At 45.6% G+C, this 16139-nt stretch overlaps 1 protein-coding gene across 1 annotated transcript in view; it reads left to right on the forward strand.

Moving 5' to 3' along the window:
* Positions 1 to 8398, forward strand: part of LOC143940030 (acyl-coenzyme A amino acid N-acyltransferase 1-like) — a 32245-nt gene extending 23847 nt beyond the window's left edge. Inside the window, exon 3 of the mRNA XM_077461082.1 lies at positions 7802 to 8398. Coding sequence (XP_077317208.1) covers positions 7802 to 8398 — 597 coding nt within the window. The remainder of the gene's footprint in view (positions 1 to 7801) is intronic.
* The last annotated feature ends 7741 nt before the right edge of the window (positions 8399 to 16139 follow it).

Genomic DNA, 16139 nt, shown 5'->3' on the forward strand with positions numbered 1-16139 from the left:
CCATCGTTATTTCCAATTCCCCAAATTTCCAGCTCATCGAGTTTACACAAGGGGATGTGTTTCAAGTACTTATACTAGATTAATAAGTGGTGTTGCGCTCCAAATAAATAATCAATAGATAGATATATAAATAAATAAACTGAATAAATTACCTTAGTGCCAATAAATAGATATATAAATAAATAAATAAATTACATACAATAACTAAGTGCCAGTGAATACATAAGTGCTCAAAACTCAGGGTAGTATATATATCCACTCACAATTAATTAAATCAAGATGTGCACCTTCTAGGTGCTAGCGATATCCAATCAAGTGCAATGTGAATAATTAGTAATCCAAGCATAGGAGCATAAAATAAAGTGCAGAAAATGTGCAAAATGAATAAATAAATAATTGCAATGCAATAAAAAGTCCAATGTGTCCTAATCCATAAGGTGCATGGAGTGTAAATAAATAAATAATCAAAGTCCAAAGAAACATCCAATGTGTCTCAAAACTACAGCATCAGAAACAACTGTATTCAATCGTGCAGTCTGTGAATCCATACAGTGCCATAAAATAAACAGGCTACGTGAACAGAGAACTGATTCCACCGGTGCTCTTGTGAATCCTCAGTAGTAAGGTGTTCTCACACTAGGTGCAATGGCTACCTTACCTCACTGCTGTAAGGTAAACAGCATTCCAACAAATATAGTGTTGCTATCAGCTGGTACAGATACTGTAGGTAGTTCCCTCTAGGTGCTCAGCCTTAAACCATAGGCAATATTCATAGAAGAAAAAAGGGGGAGGCTCCAATGGTGAAGTAATTAGTAAAAATTTCTATTTTATTAAAAAAAGGACATAGTCCTGGGTACTCACATTTAATCACATAAAGGCACACAATATACAACAAACGAGCACCGCGCTCGTACTCCGGACGTCACTTCCGGTGTCCTCTCTCTCCTATAGTGTTCCTGTATTCCTACGCGTATCATCACTAATCATGTGACTTCATCAGGGAATAACAATTAGGGTGAGGACAGATGTTTAAATAGTGTCAACAGTTAGCGGCCATTTTCTTGTGGCCCGCAACCCATAATCATACCGGTGATTGTTGGCCACAACCGCGGCCATTTTCTTGTAGATAATATAGACTTAATAAGGATAAACATCCGAACGGTCACTGGCAGCCATTTTCCTGTAGCCAGCAACACATAGTCATAATAATGACTATGCGCTACACCCACGGCCATTTTCTCGTGGATATTTAGGTATAATCACATTCATGACCATAGACTACACTCGTGGCCATTTTCCTATAAATGATAGGAAATGATCAGGCGAACGGACACCCGGGACCTGCTATGTTACCAGATAGGCAATACAGATAAAATCTAAATCGCTTATAATGCAACTCTATCCAGTAAACTAGTACTCTAAAAAATGGAAATCCACAAAAAAGGTAATAATGTATGCCGTTATGTAACGATCAAAGAAGACATTTCTAAAAACAGTAGTTTAATCGTTAACGCTGACTGCACTAAAAACCACAGTAAAAGTATCAGAAATAAGCATTTTTAAAACTAAAGAATAAAAAATAAGCTAAAATTAGTTAAAATATATCGCTAATAAGGAAATGGAAGAAACAACAAATGGCCATCTTTTTAAGGGTAGACTCAATACAGGGATCCACAAACGTTTATTATGGATCACCATAGACTCATATGGTCCTAACAGGCGCCCGCACCAGCCTGAAACGAACCATGAGCAACAAGGAAAAAAAATATAAATAAATAAAATATAATCCTACTCCCAATATGCCAATCCCCATAGTATAAGAAAAAAGAAGAGAGGGGGGAGCATTTTACAGGGTAAAAATATCTAGTTTTTTACAGGGACACCGGAAATGAAGTTCAAAGCTCCCATAGTGTCACTTTCCAATACAGGGTGCTAGATGAATAAAAAATATCACTACTAAAATTGTTTAAAACAACAATTAAAAATCACTAATAAAACAGTTGAGGTCAAAGTCGATATTGAGCCCCTGAGGTGCGAAAGTATCTAAAGTAAAAATCCACTTTGATTCTAATTGACTTAATGTCCTAACCTTATGTCCCCCTCTCCAGTGTTTTTTGTAGGGCTCAATACCCCAAAAGGTAAGGTGAGTGGGGTCCTTATTATGGTGTGTACAAAAATGTCTTGAAACACTATGCTTGTCAAATCCATTAATAATTTTTTTGACATGCTCTTTTATACGTACTCTTAATGGTCTTTTAGTGCGGCCTACGTATTGCAGGCCACAACTGCATTGTAACATATACACAGCTCCCTCTGTATTACAACATATAAAGTCTTTGATATCGTAGGAATTCCCAGTGCTTGTAGACGTAAATTTAAATTTCTTCTCAGCCGGACGTTTCGTTTTTAAACACGCAAAGCAACGTTTACAAGGAAAAAAGCCTTTTCCCGTAAAGAAAGTCAGACCTCTAGATGGTGGTTCAGTGACATTCTTAACAATCTTATCCCTCAATGTCGATGTCCTTTTATACACAAATTTAGGATATTGGGGTAATAGCCCCTGCAGATGCACATCTGAACACAGAATGTGCCAGTGTTTTTTAATGATCTTTTCAATCTTCCTATATTGGGCGTTATAATTCAATACAATCGGTACCTTGTTAGCTTCCAGAACTGGAGTTTGTTTATCTTTAATCAAGTTTGCACGATCCATATTTTTCACTTCTATGATTTTTGTCCTAATTTCTTCATCCATGTATCCTTTACTCGTAAATCTCTGGCCTATCTTCTCAGCTTGTATAAGGTAATCTTCAGTATGTGTGCAATTTCTGCGTAACCGCATAAGCTGTCCTTTTGGTATATTACACAGCCAGTTACGGTGATGACAGCTCCCTACTGGCAAATAGCTGTTCTTATCAACGTTTTTAAAATGAGTCTTTGTACACAATCTATTATTTTCTTGTATAATTTCCAAATCAAGGAAGGATATGGATTTCGTACTCACTTCCCATGATAGTTTAATGTTCCTATTATTTTTATTTAGTGTTTCCAGGAAACCAACTAGACTGCTAGTGTCTCCTTTCCAGAATATGAAGATATCATCAATATACCTCTTAAACAGAACCAGTTCTTCAGGTCTATTGAGATATACCGATTCCTCTTCCCATTGGGACATGAATAAACATGCCACACTGGGTGCAAACTTGGCTCCCATCGCTACTCCGGGTCTTTGGTGGTAGTACTCACGATCATACCAGAAATAGCTATTTTTTAAGCAAAAATCTAAGCATTTAACAAGATATTTACGCTGGAAGCATGGTAACGTACTGTATTTTCTTAAGCCCCATTTTATGGCTTCACAAGCCTGATGGTGTAAGATCACTGTATATAGTGAGGAGACATCTGCAGATGCCATAATCCAAGGTCCTTCCTCTTATGATAGTCCTTCTATCATTTGCAATACCTGCTTTGTATCTCTAAGATATGCTCTTGTTTGTTTAACCACTGGTTGCAAATATCTATCTATATATTCCCCAATTCTTGAGGTTAAAGAGTCAATCCCATTTACTATGGGTCTAGGTGGTGGGCCTACTTTATCTTTGTGTATCTTGGGCAATGAATAAATAATCAGGGTCCTAAATGCCTCCGGTATCAAGTATTTTGCCTCCTTTTTATTCAAAATATTTCTCTTCAATCCAAGATGTACTACCTGCTCTAACTCCTGCCTACATTTAAACACTGGATTCCTCTGTAGTTTTATATATGTGGTATTGTTTCCCAATAGTTTCTTCATACTCTCTTTATACTGTAATACCTCCTCCCTTATCGGCTGGGCGAATAACGATGTCTTTAAACTTATATTTCAAGTACTTATGGTAGACGTCTTGATACAGCAGCATTACTTGAGCTCCAGTATCCAATAGTGCTTGAGTATAGATGCCCTCCACTTGGATTGATACTATAGAGGAAGACCCCACTGAGTTATTTGGTAGTTCCCTCCAGGTGCCTCTAAGGCAGGGGTCTCAAACTGGCAGCCCTCCAGCTGTTGTGAAACTACAAATCCCATGAGGCATTGTAAGACTGACAGTTACAAGCAAGACTCCCACAAGCAGAGGCATGATGGGACTTGTAATTTTGCAACAGCTGGAAAGCCGCCAGTTTGAGACCCCTGCTCTAAGGCATGTGCTCTAATAGGCCTACTTGGAGGTGGTGTTTGAGATTTAACTGCTTGTTTAGCGAGGTGTGCATTGATTTCCTGTCCCCTTCTTCCATTTTCCGAGGATTTTAATTTTGGGTTTGTGCTTGTCCTTGGAGCACAGCCTTTCCTTGGGACAACCAACTAGCTCACTCATTGAGGTGCCTTGAAGTTTCCCGCCGGCTTGGGGGAAAGGAATTTCTGTAATTCCCTCAAGACTTCATTGAGGAGTTGAGGGCTGACAGCCGCCTTGGGTCACTTGGCTCAGAAATTTCAAACTCGTCTTCTTCCACATGTGTCGGCAACTGCCCAGAGAAAAACCTAAGTCTTCTATAACTTTGATTAGCATTTCCAGGCCCATTCTTCACCTGGCTATCGACCAGACGACTCATATCTGTGTAAAAAGAGCGGAGGTGCTGGCCCCTTGAGAATCAGTCACCATAGGCACAGGACTTTTCTTCTGGGCTTTTGTCAGAGGTGGCTTCTCACTCCCTCCTCTCTCACTTCTGAGGAAGAATACCCATCACTTTCTTCATTCAGCAGATCTCTTCTTCCTGAAAACACGCTGTCACTTCTTCCTGCCATTCTATCAGTGCCCTGACTTGATCCATCTCTGCAGAGGCTTACGTTTTCACCAGATAAGGCCAGTGTCCAGGCACTAAAGCTCTCAGTCACCTTCTGATCTCCTTCTCGGTATGCTCACTCCCTGAGATCTCCAGAATGGTGCTTCTCTCGATTGGAGTCCCATAACTTTGATCCCAAGCGACTGTGGCCATGGATGCGGCTCCCCGCTAAGATTGTGGCTCCGATCTAAGTTGACTGGGGCCTGCTGCAGAAACAACGAGCCCCAAATATAGCACAACCCCCTTGGGGACTGCTGAGAATTACCTGCTCATCTGGACGGCCACGATCAAGTGAACCTTCCAACCCACCTGACACCCTGGGTTCAGACATCCTGTTAACACTATAAAGCAAGAATCAAGTTTCAGTCATGGGAGGTGACACCAGTGTATTCCTTAACACCATCTGTTGCACCATGTTACATGTTATACCCTTATTTAGGCTCCATCTGTAGAGACATGGCATTTAGTCACAAAGATCTATTGGGCATTCATCTACAATAAAATGGGCATTGTTCTACATGATGTATATTGTTAACCTATTACTTATTACAGGCATATACAGTATATCACAAGTGAGTACACCCCTCACATTATTGTAAATATTTTATTCTATCTTTTCATGCGACAACACTGAAGTAATTACACTTTGCTACAATGTAAAGTAGTGCTAGCTTTAGGAGGGCAAATTACAGTGGGTCAAAGGGCACAGTTTTGGGAGGTCAGGAGGGCAAATTACAGTGGGGCCAGGGGCGGACTGACAACTCATGGGGCCCCCGGGCAATAGGAGATTATGGGGCCCCCGGGCAATATGAGATTATGGGGCCACCAGGCAATTAGAGATTATGGGGCCACACAGTATACACACACACACAGTATACAATCACACAGTATACACATACATGTACACACAGTATACACAGACATGTTTCTATTGGCTGAGCAGGTACTGGAGAGGTGAGGCAGCTATAATCTCAGGATTTTTAGACCAAAATGATGACGGTAGGGGACATTTCAGAGACAGATGTAAAAAAAAAACACCCTAGTTTTACTGAGGCTCGCAACCCTGATGGGGCCCCCTAGTGGCCTGGGGCCTCGGGCAGTGCCAGAGTGGCCAAATGGTCAGTCCACCCCTGAGTGGGGCAGTAGTCTATGGAACAGAAGCTGTTTCCTCCACTTGCAGAGTTGCACAGGGAGCTTGCCATGACAGATCCTTGATAAGCCTAGTCTTAAGTACTCAGCCACCTCCCCTCAGTTATCTGAATGGTAAAACAAGGCTCACTAAAGCAGGGATTGCAGGGGGCTATATTTGCTTTGAGTCTCACTGTCTCAGTCCTCTGTCTGTGAAGGCTCCACCCGACATGTTCCCATCTTGCCAACGTGTGCCCCTTTTTTTTGAGGGAAGTACTACTGATGTTGTGATGACTATTTAATCTGGAGCAACTATCCGCAGCTGCTGATTTAACATTCTTTGGCAATGCAAGGCTTCTATTGCTCCAGGATTGGGGCCCTGATGTGAGGTGAGCTTACACCCATGGGGGTTTCTTGGTGATGGTGTCACATGGAAGTTTCCTGATATCACTTTATATTGGAGAATTTTTTAATTTCTACGCAAAGAATTGTGTAAAGGTTTCATGTCTTTCTTATGTTTTAAAGTGTATTTGTTTGCATATATTTACTATTGATATATTATGTTATTTAAAGTTTTGTGTTTATTATCTTGAGGTTGATAGCACAGCACCAATTGACACATTTTGAATATACAGACTGGATGTGCTTGTAACTGATATATTTCTTTTTACATAAACTAGCTTTCACATAACTATTATTTTTATGTATTTACTTAACAATTTTTGTTATTTTTACATTTTTTTTACAGCCCTCTTAGGGGGCTTTGGGAGATATCAGGGATCGCATACCGCCAATGTCTCTTTTTTGAGACAGAGAAAGAGTCGTTAGTCCCTTTCTCCACAGCAGAAGTACTACAGAGACTACTATTCGTTCACAAACTGAAACATAGTAGACACACTTTCTATGCCACTATGCTTCAATGAGGAATGAACATAGTAGCAGTATGTACCGATCACTTAATGTGTTCGTTCAGGAAGGGGCTGGTAAACTACCCCCAGCCCACTCTCCATCCCCTGCAAAAATCTCCCGCTCCAGCTGGTGGGGGGGGGGGGGAGTCAACAGCGTGGGGGGGGCACACAGTAGAGGATCAGTGCTGCTGGAGACTCAAGTACAGGAAAGGGGGTTTGAATAGGAGTGGGGGCTTTTATTTACTGTGTTTGATGCTCCTGTGGCTCCCCTGCAGCAGCAATAGGCGGTGAGAGGGGAGAGGAGGAGATGTCGTTAGCATAAGATCCACAAGGGGATCGGTGCTGGGGAGGGGATATCAGAGTTGGGGGGGCAGTGAAGAGGTGGGGGGGTGAGATGTTGGACAGGGCCAGGAGAGATGCAAGGAGAGGCAGAGTGGAGGGATGGTGTATCGGCTAGGAGTTAGAGCAGACATGGTTGCTGCTATGGACAGGGTCATCGCAGGACAGCTTACTAAAAAACGTGACTATCCTGGCAAATCAGGGACAGTTGGCAAGTATGCAAGTCCCTTGTTCCACTGCAGCAGATGGATTTCTAGTTCTCAGTGAAATACAAGTATGGTAATCAGTGCACACATAGTCCTTTGACACTCCCTGCAGCTCTCCAACTGAAAGACCATACCTTGGTACGGCAGGGAACTAGAGGAAGAGTTTGCAGGAACCTGACATTGCACCCACAATCCTCAGATTTATTCAATCCACTGCAAAAACTTTGCTTTTATCTTCATCACAGAAAATAGTGTCACCCCACTGGCTGAATCAGAAGAATAGCTGGACAGAATCAGAAGTCTTTTGGCAGATAGGACAGCTCATATATGTATAGTTCATGTGCATTTAGCTGTTGGTTAAGCTTTAACAAACGTTAACCTTTGTCACTAAATGTCATTCAGGTGTGCGGAAGTGGAGTTGGAGTCGTAGGTGTGAGCAAAGGAGCTGAGATAGCTCTAGCCATGGCGTCTTATTTACCACAGATTGCTGCTACAGTCTGCATCAATGGAACCGTGGCAATTGCCGGAAGCACCCTCAGTTACGGGGACCTTGTGCTGCCTGGAATTCCATTCCAAAGAGAGAGGACACTTCTAACATCCTCTGAAGCTTGTATTTTATCTCCCATATTCGAAGACCCGACAAAACCAGAAAACCAGGCAAATATACTTCCAGTGGAAAAAGCCAAAGGTCCCATCCTCTTCCTGGTGGGAGAAAATGATCAGGCCTGTGAAAGCTTACATTTTGCTAGATTGTCATCAGCCAGAGCAAAAAAGTGGGGCAAGATGGACGTGTACATAGAGAGTTATCCCGGAGCTGGACACCTCCTAGAGCCTCCATGTTCTCCTTTCTGCCCTATTTCAAAAATAACTGTATCACCAAATTTGATACTGTGGGGAGGAGAGCTTATCCCACACTGCCAGGCTCAGGAAATCAGCTGGCCAATAATGCAGGACTTCTTGCGTAAAAATATTCCATGTTCTAAGAAGAAAAAATTATAAGAAATGACTGGTCACGAAAATAAATAGAAAATTAAAAACAAAAATGTTGCATGTTTTTATAATTTCCTCAACAGGGAGTGATTGGCAGCTGTGGGTCATTAGACCAACTGAAATATAATGCTGGTCATGCATGCTTTGCATCTTAGACCCCTTTGACACTGGGGCGTTTTTTAGGCGTTTTTCATGCGCTTTAGCGTTAAAAAAAGCGCCTGAAAGAAGCCGCAACTGCAATCCCAATGTAAAAGCCTGAGTGCTTTCACACCGAGATTCCTTTCACACTGGGGCGTTTTTTCAGGCGCTTTAGCGTTATAAAAAGCACCTGAAAGAAGCTGCAACTGCAATCCCAATGTGAAAGCCCGAGTGCTTTCACACTTAGGCGCTGCGCTGGCAGGGCGTCAAAAAAAGTCCTGCAAGCAGCTTCTTTGCAGCGCTTTTGGATCGGTGAATACAACGCTCCTAAAGCGCCCCTTCCCATTGAAATCAATGGGAAGCGCCTGTAAAAAAAAACTCTATTGGCAGCAGCGTTTTGTGGGTGCTTTTAACCCTTTATTTGGCCACTAGCAGGGGTTAAAAGCTCCCCAATAACGCTCGAAAAAAAACGCTGGTAAAGCGCTGGTCCCACGGCCACGGTCATAGAGCTCAGGACCGGGTCGGGAGCGCGCCGGCGGCGGCACGCTCCCGACTCACGGCTGGGCACTTAAAGAGCAACATACAGGTATGTGCTTGTGCTCAGCCGTGCCATTCTGCCGACATATATGTGCAGGAGGCGGTCCTTAAGTGGTTAAGGAGCAAGCCGGATAGCCAGCTGCTGCGTCCTTAACAACGGCCCTTTGGGTCTGGTATGGATTTTAGGGGGAACCCCACGGCAAAATAAAAAAAGGCACAGCCCCCCAAATATATACCAGACCTTTATCTGAGCATGCAGCCTGGCAGGCCAAAAAGGGGGGCTGGGCGAGCACCCCCCCTGAACCATACCAGGTCACATACCCTCAACATGGGGGGAGGCTTTGGGGCGGGGGGGGGGCCTCTGCCGGGTAAATACATACCCAACATGTCAAACCTTAAAACTGCATGCGCCCGTAAAACGTGGCAAACCTGAGTATCCTAAGTTTTCCATAGGCAATACTTTAACAGCCCCATCAGTTTAGAGCAGTGATTCTCAACCTTAGTCCTCAAGTACCCCCAACGGGCCATGTTTTGGGAACTTCCCTTAGATAAAATAGCTTTTATGAACACCATGTTATTGATATTGATTTAAAGCAGCTGTGCAAAGTAAAGGAAAACCTGAAGAGATGGCCCGTCAGGGATACTTGAGGACTGAGGTTGAGAACTGTGAATAATGGGCCTTGAATTACTGATCTCTCCCATGCATGTGTGGTGATATGTAAAATGTGTAGCACAATCAAAGTTTTAGCGTGTGGGTGATACGAAATGTGAATTTACATTTGTACTTTTGTGTATGTGGTGGGGTGGGGTGTAACTTTAAAGTCTTTTTTTTTAGCTTGACTTTTTTTTCATCATATTGGGGACAAAAAAAATCCCCTATGTCATTTTTTTGGTGACAGTCAGTCTCTTTTTAATTAGGTATCTGGGGTCTAAAGGACCCCTGATGTTTTTCCTGGTCCTCAAATTAATCTAATGGAGTGCAGATCACACTAATTTAGTGTATGACTCATGGCTCTACAGGGCAAGTCTCTAGTACTTCCCCCTGGATCTAGAGCAGTGATGGTGAACCTTGGCACCCCATATGTTTTATAACTACATTTCCCATGATGCTCAGCTACACGGCAGAGTGCATGAGCATCATGGGAAATGTAGTTCAAAACATCCTTCATGCCAAAGTTCACCATCACTGATCTAGAGGCTTGGAGAAGCTTCTGTAAGTTAGTGGGCGGAGGTCAGGAGGTCCTGATCTGCATACTTGAGGGAATCTGGCCAATCCCCAGGCAGAAGGTCCTGGCAGGATGGCTGGGTAAGAACTTAAATATGGGGAGACTGACCAGCAGGGAGGGGGCTGAAGATGGAGTGCTGAGGTTGCTGTCATGAGGTCTGGGGGAGGACCACGGGGCTGGGGGGCTCTGCCTCTAGGCTGGGAGCTAAGGAAAGGAAAGGAAAGCCTAAGAGAGGAACCTTCCTTACCGTTGGGTCTTGTGCAGAAGACATCCGGGCTGGCAGGGGAACATCTGGACAGTTTAGGGCCAGAACAGACATCTTGCCCAGTGCAGCAGGAACAAAGGACAGTGTGAGTACCTCAGCATAGCCAGGGGCATACAGGGGGAGAGACTGCCAGACATAGCATTTTTTCCAGGAACCGCATTGTGCAAAATCCCGATCCCTTATCCTGGGGCGTTCTTGAGAGCGGCCAGGTGCACTGGTAGTCGAGGCAGCCAGGTGGGCTGGTAATATCTGCAAGTGTCAGAACTGTGTGAGGTTCTACTAATGCCATAAAGGGCAGGGAAGTTGTATCATATCTGTGATGGTGGGCCTACCAATGGGATTTTCAAGATTACCATCCGTTATATCGTTAATGTGGTCATGGATTCCCTCCCAAAACATTCTTTTAGTTTTGCCCACATAGAAAGACTGGCAACCAGCCAACCACACATGAGTAAGTATATAACATCCTGGGTTCTATAAGGTCCTAATAGCTTCCATATCTACATCACATGAGATACTAAAGAGGTGTACCCACTTATTAACCCTTCCAAATTCATAGCAAACTCTTTTTCATAAAAAAGGGGATTCTTAGTTCACATGATACTGAAATACATGTCCAAGCCGGCCAACTGCATCAAAGTAATCCCCCTCTGGCCAGACCCTCCTCTATCCTGCATATTACAACCTAATATTTGTTAAAATGAAGTACTCTTAAGAGCGTGGACATACACTGGCAATATGGGGCAAACAGATGTATGGAATGAAATGAGCTGTAGACCAAAATCCAACAATGTATGTCCACAATGAGAAAATACACAAAGTATTTTTGGGGGGGGGGGGGGGGGGGTTCGGAACACACCTGGCTGTGCGCAAAGATGGCTGCTGGTTCTATCCATTCTCCCAGACTTTGTCTATAAGGACAAAGGACAGGAGCCAATGTTCTTACTGTAGCGCTCCCCCTGCTGGAGCCGCTGGTATGCTGCCCGGGTCTTCCCCACTTATTGCTCCGCAGCCAGCCACAAGGTATTCCCCACAGCCAGAGGCACATACACTTTTGCTCGTTACTCCCATAACCAGGCTAGGGGTTTTGTTTTATTGTTTTATTGGAAAACTTGGATAGTAGGTAAGGGATATAGTGGGATACTCCCAACTTCAACTATTCACATTGAGGACTCAAACTTCCTTTCCTAGTGAAACTTGACAAAAGTCCTTGCAAAGGCACATGCAGACTTCTTCACAGCAGCACAGAGCAATGTCTCTGGACAAACCTCTAAGAACACTAGTCAGCGTTCTTCTTTGTGTGGGCACTCAGCTAACTTAGAGCACAAGAGGGTATAACAGTCTATGGATCCTTAGGCCGCGTACACACGGGCGGACTGTTCGCCCAACTAAGTTCGTCAAACAATCCGACAAACAGTCCGTTCAAAATTTGCATGAACGGACTTGACCACACACGATGAGCAGACAGTCCGCTGAAAGCGTGCGCGATGACGTGAACGGCACGTACGACGGGACGAGAAATTCTACGTCCAATACACTGCAATGCAACCTTCGCCGTGTAAATCCTTTCTGAGCATGCGCCAAACTTAGTCTGTCGAACTAGCCTACACACGAGCGGACTGTCCGCTGAAACCAAGTTTGGACGGACTGTCTTACGGAAATTCCGTAAGACTTTGTTCGTCAGACTGTCCGCTGAAACAGTCCGCTGAAGCCCACACACGAGCGGATTGTCCGCTGAAACACTGTTCAGCGGACTAAGTTGGGCGAACAGTCCGCCCGTGTGTACGCGGCCTTAGGGTGTCTGTGTTCTCAGCCTTCTCTCTCTCAATGATACCGGATGCACTGTAGACTCTCCCTTTGTCAGTTATGGTAGGACCAGGATTGCCACACACAGGTCAGACTCTCAGATCTCCCATCTGAAGCCACATGTCCGCAATTCAGGCCCTCACAGGGCCGATCCTAGGCGGGTTCGCCGTGCCCCAGCGCTCTAATAGAAGGGGCGCTGAAGCTGTGGTACGCTGCACGCGGCTCACGCCACAGTACGGGTTGCTACAATCGGCGGCTGCCCGGTGCCTAGCAACCAGTGACGTTGAGGCCGCGGCCGCTCCAGTGTAGGGGTCAGCCACTAGGATTACTGAACTATATTGCACTGTGTTCCATCTATAATATATACAGCCTGCTATTTCCAGTTTAGCCACAAGATGTCACTGTTGCTGCCGACCCTTCAGAGGAGAGGAAACAGGAAGTGGCAGTGAGAGAGAACTGTGAGGAGTGTGTGGGCAGCTGAGGAATTCCTGTGCGGAGCTGAGGAAAAGTCAAGTCTGCCCTGAGGAGAGGGAGACTTTGTGTGGATAAAGAGTCGCAGTATCCAGCTAAAGATCGGGCACCTCGGGCAGAGAGAGAGAGCTGTGGTGATTTTGGGCCGCATCTGTGTTCATCCATCCGTCCCAGACGGGCAAGCTGCAGCACTAGGAACTGGACTTCACCTGCCTCATGAAGGAGGCCAAGACAAGGGACCCTCCAGCTGTCTAACAAACTGTGAGTGAGCACCGGTGCTGGATTGTGATAGGGAATAGTACAGTCCCTACTGAGATAGTACGTTGTAGAAACGTGTCCCGATAAGCGGGAATCAGGCAGGACATATTAGAAGAGGGTAGCCTGTATCACTGTGCATGTGTTGGCGGGAAAGCCATTTTGTGTACCACATTCCAGTTAGCCTTACTGTAAACTACTGTGAATTGTTAATACTGTTATCCTCCTCCTCCGGCCATTATATCTTACTGTTTAATAAAGCCGGTTTTTGTTTCAGCCTCCTTGTCTGCTGTCCCGTACTTGAAACCTGCATTGCGGTCTCCTATACCTCTGACCGCTACAAGTGGCGCTGCGAGCAGGGTACGGTTACAGAGATGGAGGCGGCTGAAGGCAACGTACCTGATGTTGATGTGAATGCCTTAGGTAATGGTGGAACCCCTACAAGGACCCTCCCTATGGGCATGCTTTTTAACTTGTTGCCAAAATTTGATGGCCAGAACATGTCACTGTCAGACTGGGTGACGAGATTACAGAGCGTTGCTAGAATTTACAATGTCAGCCCAGAGCTACAGGTGGAAATTGCTTTGGCTGCCCTGGAGGGTGAAGCGCGGAAAACTGTTTGCTTACAACCGGAAGCTACGCGCAGTACCTTGAAAGAGATTGTGCGCTTTCTAGAAGAAATATACGGTGAAACAGCTAGTGCGGGCCACCTCCGGGCAAAGTTCTTCTACCGGGTACAGCAGGAAAATGAAGGGGTCTCACAATATGCAACGGCTCTACAGGAAGTACTGGCTGAGATACAGAAAAAAGAGGCAGACGGGATAACCGCCATGGGATCCGCAGACCGGATACTGAGGGAACAATTGATCCTGGGACTCTACAGCTCTCACCTGAGACAAGCCCTACGGGAACGAGTCAGAGTGGACCCTACACTGAATTTTCGGCAAATATTGGCTGAGGCCGTGGAGCGAAGTAAAGAAGAAATTTATGCCTCTGGAGTGATACGGACCCAGACCGCCTCCCTCGGGGTTGCGAAGAATGAAGAGGTCCTGGTTAGAGTGGTGCAGGACCTACAAAGCTCCCTGGGTCTCATGCATGAGAAGTTGACGCAAATAGAGAGACGGATGGATTTGAGCTACCCCCCTGAGGTTGCATATCTGGGGCAACAACAACCTTATCAGACTGCCTCGATGGTTCCTGCACCAGAGCATCCTTACCCACGTAGTCCCACCTACCGAGTCCCTCAATATCCTCCAGTGAGCTCGGCCAGTCCAGGCCTACGGGCGCCTCCTGCACACAGACAGAGAGAACAACGCAGAGAGGCTCAGTGCTGGCGGTGTGGAGAAAAAGGACACTTCGCTAGAGAATGCCGGAGGGACCTGCCTAGACGCCCAGAGCCGGCGTTAAACTTCAGGCCCCCGCAGTAATGAGGCACACTGCGGGGGAAGTAGAGTGTCAGGCCACTCAGCACAGCTCCGAACACCTGGTTGCAGGATGTCCCACCATAAGAGCCGAGTTTGAAGGCATTCCAGTCAACTGTTTAGTGGACACCGGATCACAGGTAACGACCATGCCTGAGTCATATTTCAACCGTTACTTTCAAGCACTGGCCAAGCCAGAACAGGGGACATTGATCCGGGTCACAGCAGCTAACCAGCAACAAATCCCTGTCACAGGTGTCGTATGGATGAATGTACGTCTGTGTGGACAGGAAGTTGGAAAAAAAGGTATCCTGCTGGTCCCTGAAACCTTCAAAGAAGATGTACCGGTGATAATGGGCATGAATATCCTGCGAGAGTTGGATCAAATTATGTTCACTAAAAGGGGGCCGGGCTATTGGAAGAATGCCACTCCACACAAACCAACGCAAAAGGCATTTCAACGGTTAATCCGGTTTTGTGGGACACAGAAGAGTGTCCCAGTACATCAGTCTGTAGGAAATATTCGAGTGCCGGGAAGGGCTACCCTTACCCTCCCTCCTGATCGGGAGACTATACTGACTTTGCCCGTGGGAACCTCCCGCAACCTTGAAGGTATGGAGGTGATCATTGAGCCTGCAGGCCTGGGAGAGTTAGGTCAGGATGTCCTAGTGGCCCGGACACTGGCAGTAGTCCAAAATGGACGAGTACCCATAAGAGCTGTAAACGTTGGACAACGGGAAGTCTCTCTGGTGCCAGGAGTGGAACTGGCTCGCGTGTACCTACATCGGGGAGAAGTGCTGAGTCAGGGAGAAGTGACTCTAGCTCCGATAGGCAATTCTGCTTGGACCTTGGCAGTTACTGCAAAGCCTGCAGAGGCACCGACCCCAGAATGGAATGGGACAGTCATCTTGGAACAAATGGAGATAGATGTGAAAGCTCTAAGTCCGGATCATTTACGAGCAGTTGAAACCATGCTGTGGGAGAATCAAGCTGCGTTTGCCCGCAATGCCAATGACTTTGGTTGCACAGATGCTATCACACATGAGATACCGACGGGGGACACTCCCCCAAGCCGAGAGAGATATCGACAGATTCCACCCAAGTTGTATCAAGAGGTGAAGACATTGCTGAAACAGATGATCGATTCAGGAGTGGTTCGGGGTAGTCAAAGTCCCTGGGCAGCCCCAGTGGTGCTTGTCAAGAAGAAGGATGGCACCATTCGATTTTGTGTGGATTACCGGAGATTGAATGCGTGCACAGTGCGGGACTCATATCCTCTGCCTCGCATCGAAGAGTCCCTAACAGCCCTAGGGCGGGCTAAATACTTCTCCACCTTGGATTTAGCAAGTGGATACTGGCAGGTACCGGTGGCTGAACAAGACAAGGAAAAGACAGCATTCATACTTCCCATGGGTCTGTTTGAATTTAATAGGATGCCATTTGGGCTGTCTAATGCCCCAGGAACCTTTCAGAGGCTGATGGAAAAATGTCTGGGAGATCTAAATTTTGAAGCTACCCTGATATACTTGGATGATATTATAGTGTACTCTGCTACTTTTGAAGAACACTTGGCCCGATTAGGACAGGTACTTGAGCGACTGCGGGCCCATGGCCTGAAGATAAAGCCAAAG

This window comes from Lithobates pipiens, unplaced genomic scaffold, assembly GCF_037356315.1.
Source record: "Lithobates pipiens isolate NorthernLeopardFrog02 unplaced genomic scaffold, aLitPip1_a1.2 Scaffold_3, whole genome shotgun sequence".
Taxonomy (NCBI): Eukaryota; Metazoa; Chordata; class Amphibia; order Anura; family Ranidae; genus Lithobates; species Lithobates pipiens.